General features: G+C 49.7%; 1 protein-coding gene across 5 annotated transcripts in view; it reads right to left on the bottom strand.

Moving 5' to 3' along the window:
* Positions 1–1,978: 1,978 nt before the first annotated feature.
* LOC146246261 (periostin-like) overlaps positions 1,979–15,367 on the bottom strand; it is a 20,747-nt gene continuing 7,358 nt past the window's right edge. The window contains exons 8-24 of one of the 5 annotated variants that reach the window (XM_084684433.1): positions 13,309–13,521; positions 12,992–13,126; positions 12,195–12,343; positions 11,626–11,762; positions 10,949–11,079; positions 10,609–10,739; positions 9,576–9,678; positions 9,422–9,489; positions 9,277–9,322; positions 9,032–9,073; positions 6,449–6,787; positions 5,947–6,012; positions 5,463–5,543; positions 3,980–4,024; positions 3,542–3,628; positions 3,282–3,317; positions 1,979–2,952 (exon numbers count right to left, since the gene is read on the bottom strand). In XM_084684433.1, coding sequence (XP_084540559.1) covers positions 2,897–2,952; positions 3,282–3,317; positions 3,542–3,628; positions 3,980–4,024; positions 5,463–5,543; positions 5,947–6,012; positions 6,449–6,787; positions 9,032–9,073; positions 9,277–9,322; positions 9,422–9,489; positions 9,576–9,678; positions 10,609–10,739; positions 10,949–11,079; positions 11,626–11,762; positions 12,195–12,343; positions 12,992–13,126; positions 13,309–13,521 — 1,865 coding nt within the window. In that variant the 3' untranslated portion in view covers positions 1,979–2,896. Of the gene's footprint in view, positions 2,956–3,281; positions 3,318–3,541; positions 3,629–3,979; positions 4,025–5,462; positions 5,544–5,946; positions 6,013–6,448; positions 6,788–9,031; positions 9,074–9,276; positions 9,323–9,421; positions 9,490–9,575; positions 9,679–10,608; positions 10,740–10,948; positions 11,080–11,625; positions 11,763–12,194; positions 12,344–12,991; positions 13,127–13,308; positions 13,522–15,367 lie in introns of all 5 variants that reach the window. The other 4 variants (XM_084684432.1, XM_084684434.1, XM_084684436.1 and 1 more) reach the window with 4 other exon arrangements.

Raw genomic sequence — 15,367 nt, forward strand, 5'->3', positions numbered from 1 at the left:
ACATCACATTGTGCTGACACGGGGTGTGCGTTGACTTAGTAGCATGATTAATGATTCTCTGTGAAACCAAATTATATATATATTAAAAGGACGGAAGAAGTTCACAACGTTCTGTGTGAGTATCACATGCACAATTTTGGCACAAGAAGAACATTTCATTCCATCCAACTATCCATCCATCATCGATCCACTCATGCATCCATCCATCCATCCATCCACACATCCATCAATCAGCACTGACATTGAGCTAACTCTCCAACAATCTACTCTGGAACTGAACGTAACATTTACTTTAGGAGGATTACCAGAATGGTGTCCCAAACTGCCAGACAACGCATTCCTCTCCCCCCTCCCAGCCTAGCATCTTGTCCCCAGCTCGGTTCTAAGCCCACTGCTGTGTCCAGCTGCATGTGGTTGCAGCTGGAAGCTGCTGTCATCCAGACCCCAGGTCCAGGGGGTTCACTGAGATCAGGGATACACTGTCCTCATCGCAATGCGTGCACTGTTTCCTATCCGGCGAAAAATAATCACAAAAACATTTCACGTTGCTTTGTGTCTGGAACCCATGGAACTTTCAGATCGCGGGGACTGACTGTGTCTCCAAAATAAAAAATCGGTGTTTACGTTTGCGATACACTATTGCTATTCTTTGCGGGCTGTCGCTATGTGTTTTTCAAAGTAGGAAAGGCACCTCTGGAGAATCGCAGTGGACATCTGGAAATCCATTACCTCTGTGATGTTATCTCACAGCGACAGGCCACATCTCCTGCTCGCTGTGTCGCTGGCAGTGGTCCCCCATGGCCCAGGCTGGGTGTGTGATCTCATACTGTAGTGGTAGAATGTGCCTGTGGTCCAGCACAAGGGCTCCGTTTGGAGTGGGATGGGATCATTAGTTCCAAGACTGTGGGTCTGCATAGCTGTGTGTCGGTTGCCTCCGACAGATTGTTCTAATCATGCGTCACTCACGGCAGTTGAGGGACAAAGAGCCGTTCTCTTGGCTTCCTGAAACACACAGATCCATGGATTTCAACAGAAAGCTTTTAAAACCAGAGAGGGGGTCCGAAATGTGTGTGTGTGTGTGTGTGTCTGAGGGTGTGTGTGTGTGCCCTTTTGGGACAAGAGGAGGATAATATTACATGAATAATGGTTACCACATGCCTTGTGCAGGATAAAGTCAACACCATCCAGAAGCCTTAAGCTGAAAAAAAAAATTAGTAGGTTGGAGCCTTAGCGAGGACAAATAACACACTAGTTACACTCTCCAGTGCCAGACTGAATTCCTCCTTCTCAAAGGTCCACCGCACAGTGAAGGACAGTCATGCAGCAGATTGCTGATGACATCACAGGCTCGCTGATGACATCACAGGCCGATGACATCACCGCCCGACGACAGCTCTGATCCCTGATTACATGGAGGCGTGTCCTCTGATCTGAGCTCCATGTTGTACACGGGCCCTAATCATGCCGCTCAAGTCCCGGGCACGTGACGGTCCGCTGGGGGAATGACGTTAAGCCCCGTCCAACTGCAGCCGTCAGGCTCCAGACTCTGCGTCCAGCTCTCCAGGACCACGCTGTGGCGCTCCCCTGGGTCTGACACAAGCTTGGAGGAGCTGTGTAACACCCGCTTGTTCCAGCGACCGTCCTGGTTCTGATGTCATGATGGATCCCTGTCCAAGACAATGGTGCCGTGGCTCCTTGCTCCTTCTCCTCACCCTGTTCTCTCCTTGTTCTCTCTCTCTCTCTCTGTCTCTCTGTCTCTCTCTTTCTCTCTCTCTCTCTGTCTCTCTCTGTCTGTCTGTCTCTCTCTCTGTCTCTCTCTCTCTGTCTCTCTTTCTGTGTCTCTCTTTCTCTCTGTCTCTCTTTCTTTCCCTTTCCATCTGTCTCTTGTTGACTCTTGTCGTTCTGGACACCTCCACCTCTCTCTCTCTCTTTCTCTATCACCCCCTTCGCTCTAAAACCAAGGACCAGACAACAGCTGTCACATTCGATCATAACGTTTTATTGAACACGTATTTCCAAAACAGGCAGAGGTAAGAAGGTGTTGAGAAATTTGATTAAACATAAGCATATAAAAGGTTCCCAACCTGACCACAGGGTCAGTGTTCTGAAGGCACACACACAGCAACAAACTCGGCTTCCCAAAACAAAGGGAGTGAGAATCATAATTATTTATCGACATACAGTAGGAAAACCAAAGAACTGTAAAAAAAAAAAAAAAACTGGAACAGCATTGCAGATCAGGAAAGCATTGCTTAATTCCTATTGGTTGAGATATAATAAAGGATGCCAGCACCATAAAAAGAAGCCATTCAAAAAGTATTCAATCGAGTCATTTTTTTTACACAGTGACAAGATATGAAAAAAACAAAACAATAAACAAACACATAATTCCCCCACGTTCAAAATGTCTCACACTTCGGTCCACATCCAACGATTGCCATTATCCTTGCGTACATACTTACTTAGATGTGACATCTTTTCCATCCTATTACATTGCTGAAACACATCACTTGTCTGCAACCGCAACCAACTTCCGTGACAAACTGTTATTTTACCCAGACATGGCTTGAAGCCAAGGTCTCACTGGAATGATTCTAAAGCCTCAAGTTGGAAACAGTTCAACTTTTGGCCAACGCACATGTTTTAAAAGAACTTAAAGTGCGCAATGCCTCCACTTTGTCTATGAAAACTAAACTAAACAAACAAAAAATTACGGAAGGTCGGCCATGGTGTTAAGATGGGTCTGAATTCTCCATTGGCCTACAGTCCTCTGGTACTCCAGTAACTTGCTATAGGTGTGTCAAGAGTATTCATTGGTTGTTCGGTATCTTGCTTGCCTTCTGGACTTTCCTCGGGTCTCTGAGGTGAGCTTGAAGGTGGTTGCGAGTGGCTGGGTTCACTGTCTGGGCCTGTTGTGACGCCTCACCAGCCTGGTTCTCCTCTTCTTCGCACCTGCTGACAGAAAGGGAGAGGGAGAGAAAAAAATATCGAAAGATAAAGAGGGTGACACAAAGAGAGAGAGAGAGAGAGAGAGAGAGAGAGAGAGAGAGAGAGAGAGAGAGAGAGAGAGAGAGAGAGAGAGAGAGAGAGAGAGAATGAGGTTTGGAGAAGCGCAAGAGGAATTTGTTTAATTCATTGGCCGTCCAATGATAAACAAATCAAAAGATAGTTGATTTAAACGACACATATTTTCCAGTGATGATCATGCCACGTTCAGGACCGGTTCTTGTCGATGTAGTTCGTCTACACAAACACATTGTTCCGTTCTCTGGTACGTTTACCTGGGGCTCTCCTGGATTGAGCCGGCTTCCCTCCATCTGGAATGGAAGAGACAAACCAAGCCCATTACACACGCTGAACACTAAAAACACACACCTGACACATGGCTATTCATCTGAAGGCAGAAAAAAATGCCTGAATTCAACAGATAATGGAAAAGGACAGTCATCTAGTCTTCAGTAGAAACCACAGAAGAGTGTAATAGAAAATACAAAATAGAGTAAAGTGTTCCATAACGGAAGATGGTTTTTTTGGGGGGGACCTTGGATGAGTTTAGTGATCCTCTGTGACTCTGCATCAATCATCTCTGGGTCTCCATGGATGGTGGTGATTTTAGAGAAATCGGGTCCTGAAGATGAAAACAAACAGTTAGACAAAATGGCCGACATGGTAGACTTCCTATAATGGAGTACCTGTTCCAACACTCCCAAAATGCCTTTTGTCCTTCCTTTCTTTCTCAAGGTAACCACAGCTGGTATTAAACTGAGTTCAACCAGCAGTAATTTAATCCCAGGGTTAGAGAGCCCTCCACTACTTTATAGAAAAGGAAATTGTTTCAAATTGAATTTCAGCCTGGGTCTGGGCTGCTTCCAAAAAAGAGAGGAAAGACGTTTTTTAAGTACGTTCACAGTACAAGGCTAGACACAACCGGTATTGAAACGATATTGAGGAGAATGTAATTCGTTTAAGGACGCCCTACCCTCAATGATTTGAGGCTGGAACTGGCGGATGGATCCGGCTCCACCTTGAATGCGGCAGCGGAGAAGGTGGTTGAAAGTCACTTAACGACTTAGCAACGTGTACTGACAGACAGACAGACTGATAGGTACAGAACGTACACACGACTACACCTCCTCCGCCACCGCCGACAGACAATGCATGCTCTCTCACAGATTCTCTCTCTCTCTCTCTCACACACACACACACGCTGTAGCTAGGTCAGACACTGACAGAAAGATGAAGGGATAGACATATAGATAGAGACAGACACAAAAAAATCTCCCATGCACCAACTTGTTTTTGCGAAAACATTCTCAGATTTCTGAAATGCCTTTGTTTAGGTTTTGGGATGTGGTGTTGGGTTGTGAGCAGCTAAACGACTGAAATTTGTGTCTGTTTTCTGCCTTGGGTCCTCCACATCAGCCATAAATGTCTGAGAACACGAAAGACAGAACACATTTCTATTGGTCATGCATGACAGCCTTATTGAGCTTCTACAAACATCATAAACCAACGTGATTTAATGATGTTTGGCAGGAAGGTTTGTCTGAGGCACAGAAACAGCCATACAGCTAAGTCAATTATGACCCTTACATATTATAATTGATGGGACTTTGATTCTCACCCAACATTACAGCAGTATTCAAATACAATAGCCCTTCTGTGGAACTGTCTATTATGGAGGCACTTGTGAATGTTTTGGATTGAAAGCACAGTTGGTGAGCGTCCATTTTGAGTCATGAGACTACAGTAGACATGATTAACGCTTTATGGTTAAAGGGAAAAATTACAGAACAGAGGAGGGTAAACAAAAACTAAAAGAAAAGTTGATTTCAAACAGCTGTATTTCATTGAAGATTTGGCAGATACACCCTGGCATGAATCTCTGGATTCAGACTTCATTCAGATGTTTTGAATCACACATTTAACCACAGGCCAACAATCAAGAGCTTAATGAGTTCCATACTTTAGTCTAGTTAGCGAGGGTGAATCTGCCATGGCTGGAAGCCTGCTTGCTCCCCCAAGTGAATTGCATGCATGTTTTCACAAAGTCTACTGTGAAGTGAATATCATCCATTCATGGTTTATCCACCATTTTGTTCGATTTCGCTTTCAAACAGAATCCTCTCATTTGCGGGAATCGTGCAGACTAGATAATTAATTCATTGAAATTGACTGATGGATTAGATTAAATATGAATGATATTCCTTGTAATTTTTAGTATTTTGAGATCTAGAACAATAGCCTTTTAGATTTTTGTCAAATTGAATGACCATTTAAAAGTCGAAATTTCATCTGGCTACATATTCAGTCCTCAAGGAAGTTGACACGGGAGGTAGTGGGCTGTTCGTTAGGAGGCGAGGGACAGGAACCACCATTTTGGTTTTGGTCGCTCTGGTTGCCATTTCCTGTGCTCATGCCCAATCAGACAAGAGACGGACTTGCAGATTTGTCTGACTAACCTCCCTCAATGATTCGTTTGATCTCCTCGTCTTGGAGAATGCGAACCTCACTTTCCAGAAACTTCTGGACCTTAGTCACCTCTAATGGGACCCAGAACGTTTTAGGGGTCAGATACACATCATTACCGTAAGTGAAAATGTGCTAGTGAAAGGAAAAGAGGCAGAGAATGACAGAACAGTTCCAACACACATCAACACATGGACTGATTTTAGGAGACCCGACACCAGTTTCTCCACCAACACAATGAAAAGTTTCAGAAAATGTCCCTTCCCTTACTGTACTTTGAACTCAGTTTGAATATGATAATGTCCATTGTCAATGAGATTGAGTGAAATGGACTTCAAAACGGATATGAGCATGTTCAATAGTCTACGCCAGTATAGGAGAAGGGCATATTTCCCTGTGTCATCCATGCAGATATGAATGACAAGTACGATCTCAGATGTGTCCAGTGTGGAAGCGGGTTAACAGCAGTTTACTGACCTTCATCCAGGATCCTCTTCATCTCTCCGTCTGTGTCCAGCTCTCCATCTGAGGAGCTGCTGTGGGCTGGAGACAGAGAGAGAGAGAGAGAGAGAGAGAGGGAGAGGGAGAGAGAGAGAGAGAGTGGGAGAGGGAGAGAGAGAGAGAGAGAGAGAGAGAGAGAGAGAGAGAGGGAGAGGGAGAGGGAGAGAGAGAGAGAGAGAGAGAGAGAGAGAGAGAGGGAGAGAGAGAGAGAGAGAGAGAGAGAGAGAGAGAGAGAGAGAGAGAGAGAGAGAGAGAGAGAGGGAGAGAGAGAGAGAGAGAGGGAGAGAGAGAGAGAGAGGGAGAGAGAGAGAGAGAGAGAGAGAGAGAGAGAGAGAGAGAGAGAGAGAGAGAGAGAGAGACAAAGACAGAGACAGAGACAGAGACAGAGACAAAGTTCGGTTCCAACAACAATTACAAATGTAGCCTTTAAATCATATGAAATACTGCACATACTGCATGTTAAGAAAAAGGAACTCACTTTCAATGACTCTTGTCACCTTGGTAATGGATGGCTTTCCTTCAATGACCCTTGTCACTTTAGTCAATGATGGTTCCCCTTCAATGACCCTGGTCACTTTAGTCAATGATGGTTCCCCTTCAATGACCCTTGTCACTTTAGTCAATGATGGTTCCCCTTCAATGACCCTTGTCACTTTAGTCAAAGATGGTTCCCCTTCAATGACCCTTGTCACTTTGGTAATTGATGGCTCTCCTTCAATGACCCTGGTCACCGTGGTGACGGATGACTGCCCTCCCTCAATCCTGGTAAACTCAGGTTCACCCTCGATGACCCTTATCACCGTGGTTACTTCAGGCACTAGGCAGAGATGAAGGGAAATCACAAATATGTAAACACAGGTAACAGATCAACACCGTTCAAAATCAGTCAGTCCCAGATCCCTCATCATCTGAATTCAGCAGTGTGTTCTGACTTCGTCTGTCGTCCGTCCTTAACTGTCCTGATGGTCAGAGTCTTTCAACTCTTTGTCTCTTGACAACAAGGTCATTCCCTTGTTGTGCAGATGCTTGTCACGTACCTAACACCAATCAGCTGATGCCTAACAGGTATCTGGCCTTGAAAACGGAGAGAGAGCTTTTCAACCTTCCTCGTGGTTGGTGACTCAACGTAGATCGTGGGGAGTGACCGTGTTTATGAGAGTCGTAAACAGATGAAAGCTGACAGATGTACGTTTGGCCCCTGAGACCGTTCTGTTCGTAGACCCCTCTCTCCTCTCTCTCTCTTACTCTCTTTCTCTCCTGGTTTCTTTCTCGTGCTCCCCCCTCCCTTTTCTCTCTCTCTCTCTCTCTCTCTCTCTCTCTCTCTCTCTCTCTCTCTCTCTCTCTCTCTCTCTCTCTCTCCCTCTCTCTTTCTTGTTCCACCATGTCGGGTGAAATCGAACCTTCAGGCTTCCGTTCAGAAGGGCTCCTGCTCAAACAACCCTTGATCATCCTCTCCTCGTCGTGAACCCCGCCCCTTGACTTTCCTCCAGGGGACTGCCAGTTCCCTCCTGGCCCGGCCGCCTCTCATTTGGGTTGGATGGATGGTCGTTTCTCAGCCTCTGGACCAGACCCAGGGTGATCATAACCTAACATTTTCTTTATGTATATTCAAACATTATTTTATATGATCCACAGAGATAACTGCCTCGCCAGCCCGACTCTAATGAGAGCCTACTGGTGTTGAAGTGATGAGAGGTGCATGGAAGTTGCTCTGCCAGCCTCTCTAGCTGGGCTGTAATGAGGTCGGGCTGGCATGTGCACTGGTTTGCCCATGTCTATGCATTTGTGTGTGTGTGTGTGTGTGTGTTGCTAAGTTTGTGGTCTGTGTGTGTGTGTGTGTTCACTAAGTGTGTGTCCAAACTCACAACCCTCAATGTCTACACCTTCTGGCTGTAGCGGCAACTTTTCTCCATGAAACCTTCCACTGTTTATTCCCTCATGAGAATGTTAGAACACATCTATGTTACATCTATGTTATGTCTACGTGGTCAAATGGGACTACTCTAAATCTACTCCATCAACAGAGTTGGCTGGCCCACCAGATCCATAAAACATCCAATGGAGCTGAAAAAGTTTTCTGTGGCTACTTGGAATGAACATGCATGATTACGACTCTCTGATTTCAATAAAAGAATAAAGGCCCACATAAGACCACAAGCTGTCATTGGAACAAAGCTGTGTACACTTGGCTGAACCAAATTAAAACTCCTATAAAATCCTCTGTGCACGCTCTCTCTCTCTCTCTCTCTCTCTCTCTCTCTCTCTCTCTCTCTCTCTCTCTCTCTCTCTCTCTCTCTCTCTCTCTCTCTCTCTCTCTCTCTCCCTCCCTCCCTCCCTCCCTCCCTCCCTCCCTCCCTCCCTCCCTCCCTCCCTCCCTCCCTCCCTCCCTCCCTCCCTCTCTCTCTCTCTCTCTCTCTCTCTCTCTCTCTCTCTCTCTCTCTCTCTCTCTCTCTCTCTCTCTCTCTCTCTCTCTCTCGATGAGCGTATCCTTTTCTTTTTCGCTCTGTCCCACTCTCTCTTCCCCTCTTTGTCTTTCTCTCCTCCGTTTCTCTCCGAGTCTCACTCAACAAAACCCTAATCACCTCCACCGCCCCACCCTCGACAAGCCGTGCCCAAAGAGGCTTACTGTCAGCGGGCCGGGAGCGTCCAGGGCTCCCCCTCTCTCCAACCAACCCATGGAAGCTCAACAAAAAAGATCCTGTTTCAATCTGAGAGCTAAGAAAGCCTATTCAACTGGGAGGACAGTGCAAGGCTGGACAAAATGACAGTATTACATCAGACAATCAGAGCTCAAAGAAATCTCAGCTGCTGAAATAATTCGAAATCATGCTGTCAATGTATAAACAGCCTCCGGGTCGAAGATGAGGCTGAGTTTTCATTCCAACCAACTGTGACCTAACTTGAGTCAGTATCAGAGGTGATCCCATCGAAACCATGCGGTGATTTTGCAGTGTGACTGATAACAACTGACACGATAAAGTTCTGTACACTGAACCAACAAGGGTTTTACAAATGTGAGTTGTCTTGACGATTGTTACAGTATTCCATGATCCTACTGTACCTGTTTCTACGAAGTGAGTAGTAGTTGTGGTGGTGGTCCTCTCTGAAAATAAATACATAGGAACATCAGCATTGTGCTTTCGTGATTTCCTGCCATTTCAAACTACCTTCTGAATACTGTGTGGACGATGGTGGTGATGATCCTTAAATCAGTCTTGATTTGAAAACACATCCAACTTAAATCAACACAATGAAATCAAAAAAATGAAAAAAAAAACAAGACAGTAAATGAATTTTGATGCTTACTGATGAAGGTGAGAGGGATCTCTGCGTATCTAAATCCAGACACAAACTAAGAAACATGAAGAAATGGTAAGAGATGGAGTCAAAGAAAAAATGGAATGCCAATACACACACACTCACACACACACACACACACTCACACACACACCTTAATCTGGATGTATTTGATTAGTCTCTTGAGCAGCACCAGTAGATCCTGGCTCCCCACAGGAAGGTCTGCAGGAAGAACACACACACACACAGATGAATAAGTGCTCGGTACTTTCCAAGAGCCGACGTCTCCCCAGGCTCCGGTCCCTCACCTCCGGGGTAGAGGACGTTTCTCACCACGTGGATCACCCCGTTGGTCGCCATCAGGTCGGTGTCCGGCACGTCAACCGAGTTCACGTGGATGGAGTTGTTCACCTGGCAACGCCCCACAGAAGACGTCAAAAGGAATGTTCTAGAAAATGTTTTTTCTTTTTTTAGCATTTCCGTATTTGTCTGTTTGCGTGCATCTGCACGGCATTCGTTTGGGTGTGCGTGTGTGTACAGATGATGATGTCCGTCTGGAGAGGAAACAAAGCCTTCCCAGCCGTCCTTGTCCAGGATCGCGGCAGTCAGAGATAATGACCGAGATTAGGATAAAGCACAACAGGCCATCCTGATAACACCCCAGCTCACAGGGAGGGCGTTTGTTTCCTGCGCTCCTCCGAGAACTCCGACATGTCGGCGAGCGGAGGTTAGAACACAGGCGTGGGGGGGGGGGGTCTCCTTGACTCCTCCCACTCCGCATACGTGTCACATGACCCATCTGGGGGCGAGAGGGAGTCACGGTACGCCAGAGAGATAAAGACTCCCGTTGACGTAGGAGGTAGAGCGTGGGAGTGAAGCTGCCAAATAGGGTGAGAGAGGTGGGAAGCAGAGGAGGAGGGCTGACAGTGGAGGTCAGTCGACCAGTCAGTCAACCACATACCGCTTGTTTTGGCCCGGCGCCACAAAAAACGAATAATGATGATCTAACGGAGGAGAGAGGAGGATAACCATACACACAGCATGAGACACACTGTGGAACACAGTATAAATCTCCACGAGTCTACTGGCCTACGAGTTTGCTTTATGTGGCTCTTCGGGTGTTTCCTGTGCTGTTCTGGCACAGGAGAAAACACCCAGTACCTGTTTTTTTTTTTTTTTCACGAGAGGCCGCATCCGCCCCCTGTTAATGATTGCACGAGGGTAAGTGTGGAACACGTTCAAATGTTTCCTTCATCTAGAAGGGTCTGTCGGACTGAAGCACCAAACGCAGCAGGATGTCAGTATCACACACACACACGGATGACGAGGCTGTATACATACAGACAGCACTTGGAGGTTGTTTCCCTGGAAGGTCTTCAGAAGGTTGGTCACCCCTAGCTCCAGACCTCCGTTGATGAAGACGCCGTTACTGAAGTGGTACAGCAGGATGGTCCTCAGGACGTTCACGTCGCCTAGTGAGAACATTACAGGGTCAGGGGGGGACACGGCAGGTGGGACCACGTCCCAGGAGACCCGGAGACGTCCTACCGTCTTTCTCTCCCGTTCAACAGTGAAAAAAAATGGCGTGATCAGCAAAAACAAGGTGGAGGGTGTGGGTGAAGATAGGGGTGGATGGAGATGGGGGTGGGGGTGAGAGAGAGAGAGGTCTGGAGGAACTGACTGGTGAGCAGGGCCATGTCCTCCTGGCTGAGGCCCTGGAAAGCGTCGTCTGTGGGGGCGAAGACCGTGTAGGAGCCCTCCTGCTTCAGGAGCTCCGTCAGGCCCGCACTCTCCATCAGAGACAGGAACATCCTGGAGGGAGGGAGGGAGGCAGGGAGGCAGGGAGGGGGGAGGCAGGCAGGCAGGCAGGGAGGGAGGGAGGGAGGTAGGGAGGGAGGGAGGGAGGGAGGGAGGGAGGGAGGGAGGGAGGGAGGGAGGGAGGGAGGGAGGGAGGGAGGGAGGGAGGGAGGGAGGGAGGGAGGGAGGGAGGGAGGGAGGGGGAGGGAGGCAGGGAGGGAGGCAGGGAGGGGGGGAGGGAGGGAGGCAGGGAGGCAGGGAGGGAGGGAGGGAGGGGGGAGGGGGGCAAGGAGGCAGGGAGGGAGGGAGTAGGGGGGGAGGGAGGGAGGGAGTAGGGGGTAGGGAGGGAGGCAAGGAGGGAAGGAGGGAGGGAGTAAATGGACACATTCATAGTAAGAAATCTGCTACAAAGCAATGAAACAATGCTTTGATTAATAAGGATTTAAATCCAGAAAAACGTAGCGAAATAATGGTTTAAAGTAACAGTAAAGTCATGGTTGATGACAGTTGGACTTAGGAGTACTATCACGCATAAATACACCAAGTCAGCAATGTGTTTACTTGAAGCGCCCGTCGGTGGTGAGGACCTCGTAGATGGTGGTCTGGCCCGGCTTGATGAAGGACCGCATGAGGTGCAGGGCTCCGTTACTGCCCTCCTTGCTGCCTCTCACCATGCAGGCGTTCTCGATACACACCGCCTGGACACACACGCACGCACACGCACAGCATTTCTGTTATGATCTGTCTGCATATCTATCTATATGCTGCGTGGTGGAAGCTATGAGACCGATCTGGAACATTCTTGGCTGCCAAGATCTGGTCCAATTAGTGATTTTATGATCGTTTTATGAGGGCTGTTTACACTTAAAAGACAGGAATTATGTTGTTAACACTTTTTCATGAACTTGGAGATTTGGAATGTGGGAACAGTCTGGTGTCTGCACATTTGCCTCTCTCTCTCTCTCTCTCTCTCTCTCTCTCTCTCTCTCTCTCTCTCTCTCTCTCTCTCTCTCTCTCTCTCTCTTTGCACGCACGCACACACTCAGGCACACATGCAAATACAGGCACATTTTCTTTCCCTCTCTCTCTCTCTCTCTGTGCTTCTCTCCATCCCAATGTCTCCGACTCACGGTGCGGTAGATGAAGACCCGGAGCTTCTTCCCGGTCACTGTCTCCAGCAGCTGGCCGTTGTAGAGTTCCCCCAGAGTCACCTTCAGCTTCAGGATGTGGTTCTGCAGGATCAGCTTCAGCTGGCTCTGATCTGTCGCCATCACCTCGTCTGTCACACACGCAACGCCATTAAACACACACACCTGTACGCGTACACCTGCAGACACACCGGCACACGCGGGCACGAACTAAGAACGACAGACACACACACACACCTGCACGCGTACACCTGCAGACACACCGGCACACGAGGGCACAAACAAAGAACGACAGACACACACACACACCTGCACGCGTACACCTGCAGACACCTGCGGCACACGCGGGCACGAACTAAGAACGACAGACACACACACCTGCACGCGTACACCTGCAGACACACCGGCACACGCGGGCACAAACAAAGAACGACAGACACACACACCTGCACGCGTACACCTGCAGACACACCGGCACACGAGGGCACAAACAAAGAACGACAGACACACACACACACCTGCACGCGTACACCTGCAGACACCTGCGGCACACGCGGGCACGAACTAAGAACGACAGACACACACACCTGCACGCGTACACCTGCAGACACACCGGCACACGCGGGCACAAACAAAGAACGACAGACACACACACCTGCACGCGTACACCTGCAGACACCTGCGGCACATGCGGGCACGAACTAAGAACGACAGACACACACACACACTGGCATGCACACACGAAAACACACACGTAAAAGTGGGATAGTAAATGTCACCGGTGAAAGCGTTGTTGAGGGGGGCCAACAGGGTGTACTCAGTCTCGGGCTTCATGGCGGCTGACAGGCCGAGCTCAGACACCATGTCACTGAAGGTGCTCTGAGAGGTTCCCACCAGCTGCATCACATCCTTGGCTGTCAGGACGACAAGACAGCGTTACCATGGGGACGACAACATGTTGCCATGGGGACAGCAACAACACCGGAAACAACAGGTTCCATGAGGGGCAATAACAACACAGCGTTACCATGGAGACAGTAACGCATTGCCGTGGTATTACCGTACTCGCTGCCACGGCAACGGGAACGAACCTCACCTGAGTCGGGGATGAGCACCTGGTCGATGAGGTGGATGACGCCGTTGGTGGTGACGATGTCCTTCTTCAGCACCATCTTGATGCCGTTGACGGTCAGGCTGTCGCCGTCGCAGCCGATCTCCACGGTGCTGCCCTCCGCTGTCTCATACACGGAGCCCGCCATGATGGCCTCGGAGCACTGGACGCTGTTCAGCAGGTGGTAGTTAGTCAGGGCTGGTGAGAGAGGGAGGGAGGGAGGGAGGGAGGGAGGGAGGGAGGGAGGGAGGGAGGGAGGGGAGGGGAGGAGGGAGGGAGGGAGGGAGGGAGGGGGGGAGGGGGGGGGGAGGGAGGGAGGGGGAGGGGAGGAGGGAGGGAGGGAGGGAGGGTGGAGGAGGAGGGGGGGCGGGAGGGAGGGAGGGAGGGAGGGAGGGAGGGAGGGAGGGAGGGAGGGAGGGAGGGAGGGAGGGAGGGAGGGAGGGAGGGAGGGAGGGAGGGGGGGGGGGAGGGAGGGGGGAGGGGAGGAGGGAGGGAGGGAGAGAACAGGAGAGAGGGAGAGAGGACTTTAAGTTGTCCGATTCCAGTCCAACACCGCCCCCCCCCCCCACCGACCGTTCCACGCCAGCTGTCTTCCCCGCTGGCCCAGGGATCCGACGCCCAACTGGGCCTTGGCTGGTTAGTGTCAGAACTGGGGCCGGGGCGGCCATCTTGGACGCTACTTCTGATTAGTCCTCTCATGGGAACATGCTGACTCATCGTGAGACAGGCCCGAGTGGATTGGACGGTTAAACACAAAGCCAGAGCTGATTGGCTCCTTAGCTCCCCTCGGATACAAAAACCGAAGCTTGCAACGGGTATCTCAAGGAACTGTCAACTCTGTTCCAGTCCAGGCACACGTTGATGATCACACAGGCACACACGAGCAATTCATCCTGTCAGTATTGCTCGAGCCGACATTCGCGATCCAAGAGCTCCCGGTCGTCTTCCAGGAACTACTTAGGCTCTGTCTGTCAACATTTACATATGGGATTACAGCCCCAGCTCAACAGTCCATCTGCAGGGACGAGGAGCTGGCTGGGGGAACCGCACGGGCCCAGTCCACATGGCCAGCCCACAGAGCCAGCGACACCAATGAATACCAAACCCACAAACCCCTAATCAGGGGGCGGTGTGGTTGAACATTGAAACAGACAGAGAGACAGAGAGAGACAGACAGACAGAGAAAGACAAAGAGAGACACAGAGAGAGAGACAGAGACGGAGAGACAGAGAGAGAGGGAGGGAGAGAGAGAGAGAGAGAGAGAGAGAGAGAGAGAGAGAGAGAGGGCAGACAGAGGCTCTGGCAGAGTGTTGGCTAGGTTTTGGATGGAGTGCCCAAATCTATGTTTAAGCTGGTGTTTGCCAACCGTCTGAGAATCCTGCTGCTCTGGACTATGTGGTGCGGTGCGCTCGCCCTGTTCTCAGTTCTCAGAGCAGATACCACAAATCTGGTTCCCGCCACTGGGCATAGCTGGCTAGCCTGTGACTCAGCAAAATAAGTAGAAAAGCTGTCACCATGGGAGACGAGTGTTTCCTGTTCTTTGTGTGTGTGTGCTCCTGCCTGTTTGCTGGGCTCCTGTGCCTGTGTGTTTGTGTGTGTGTTTGTGTGTTGTTCTGTGTGTGTGTGTGTACTCCTTAGCAGAGAATACTGTGTGAGCGCTCCTTAACGTGTCTGTCGTTGTGTGTGTGTGTGTTGTTCTGTGTGTGTGTGTGTACTCCTCACCAGAGAATACTGCGTGAGCGCTCCTGAACTTGTCTGTCGTTGTGTGTGTGTGCGCGCGCTTCTCTCGGCCTCTGAACTCGTTTCGTTCTCCCCCTGAGTCTGTATGCGCTTGTGTGCCTGCAGGTGTGTGTGTACGTGTGTGTTCACGCGTGTGTCCATGCGTGTGCGCGCCACAAGGGAGCCTGTGTTTGGGTGTCGACATGCGGCAGAGGGGTTTCCGCCGCGCCAGCCTTCCCCCCCCCCCCCTGAGAACAGACTTGGCAGAACGCAGCGTTTGGAGGGCGGCGAAGACAGACGGCTCAGGAAGGTCTGGAGGGGAGCA

This window comes from Hypomesus nipponensis, chromosome 20 (assembly GCF_054491055.1).
Source record: "Hypomesus nipponensis isolate SF chromosome 20, ASM5449105v1, whole genome shotgun sequence".
Classification (NCBI taxonomy): Eukaryota; Metazoa; Chordata; class Actinopteri; order Osmeriformes; family Osmeridae; genus Hypomesus; species Hypomesus nipponensis.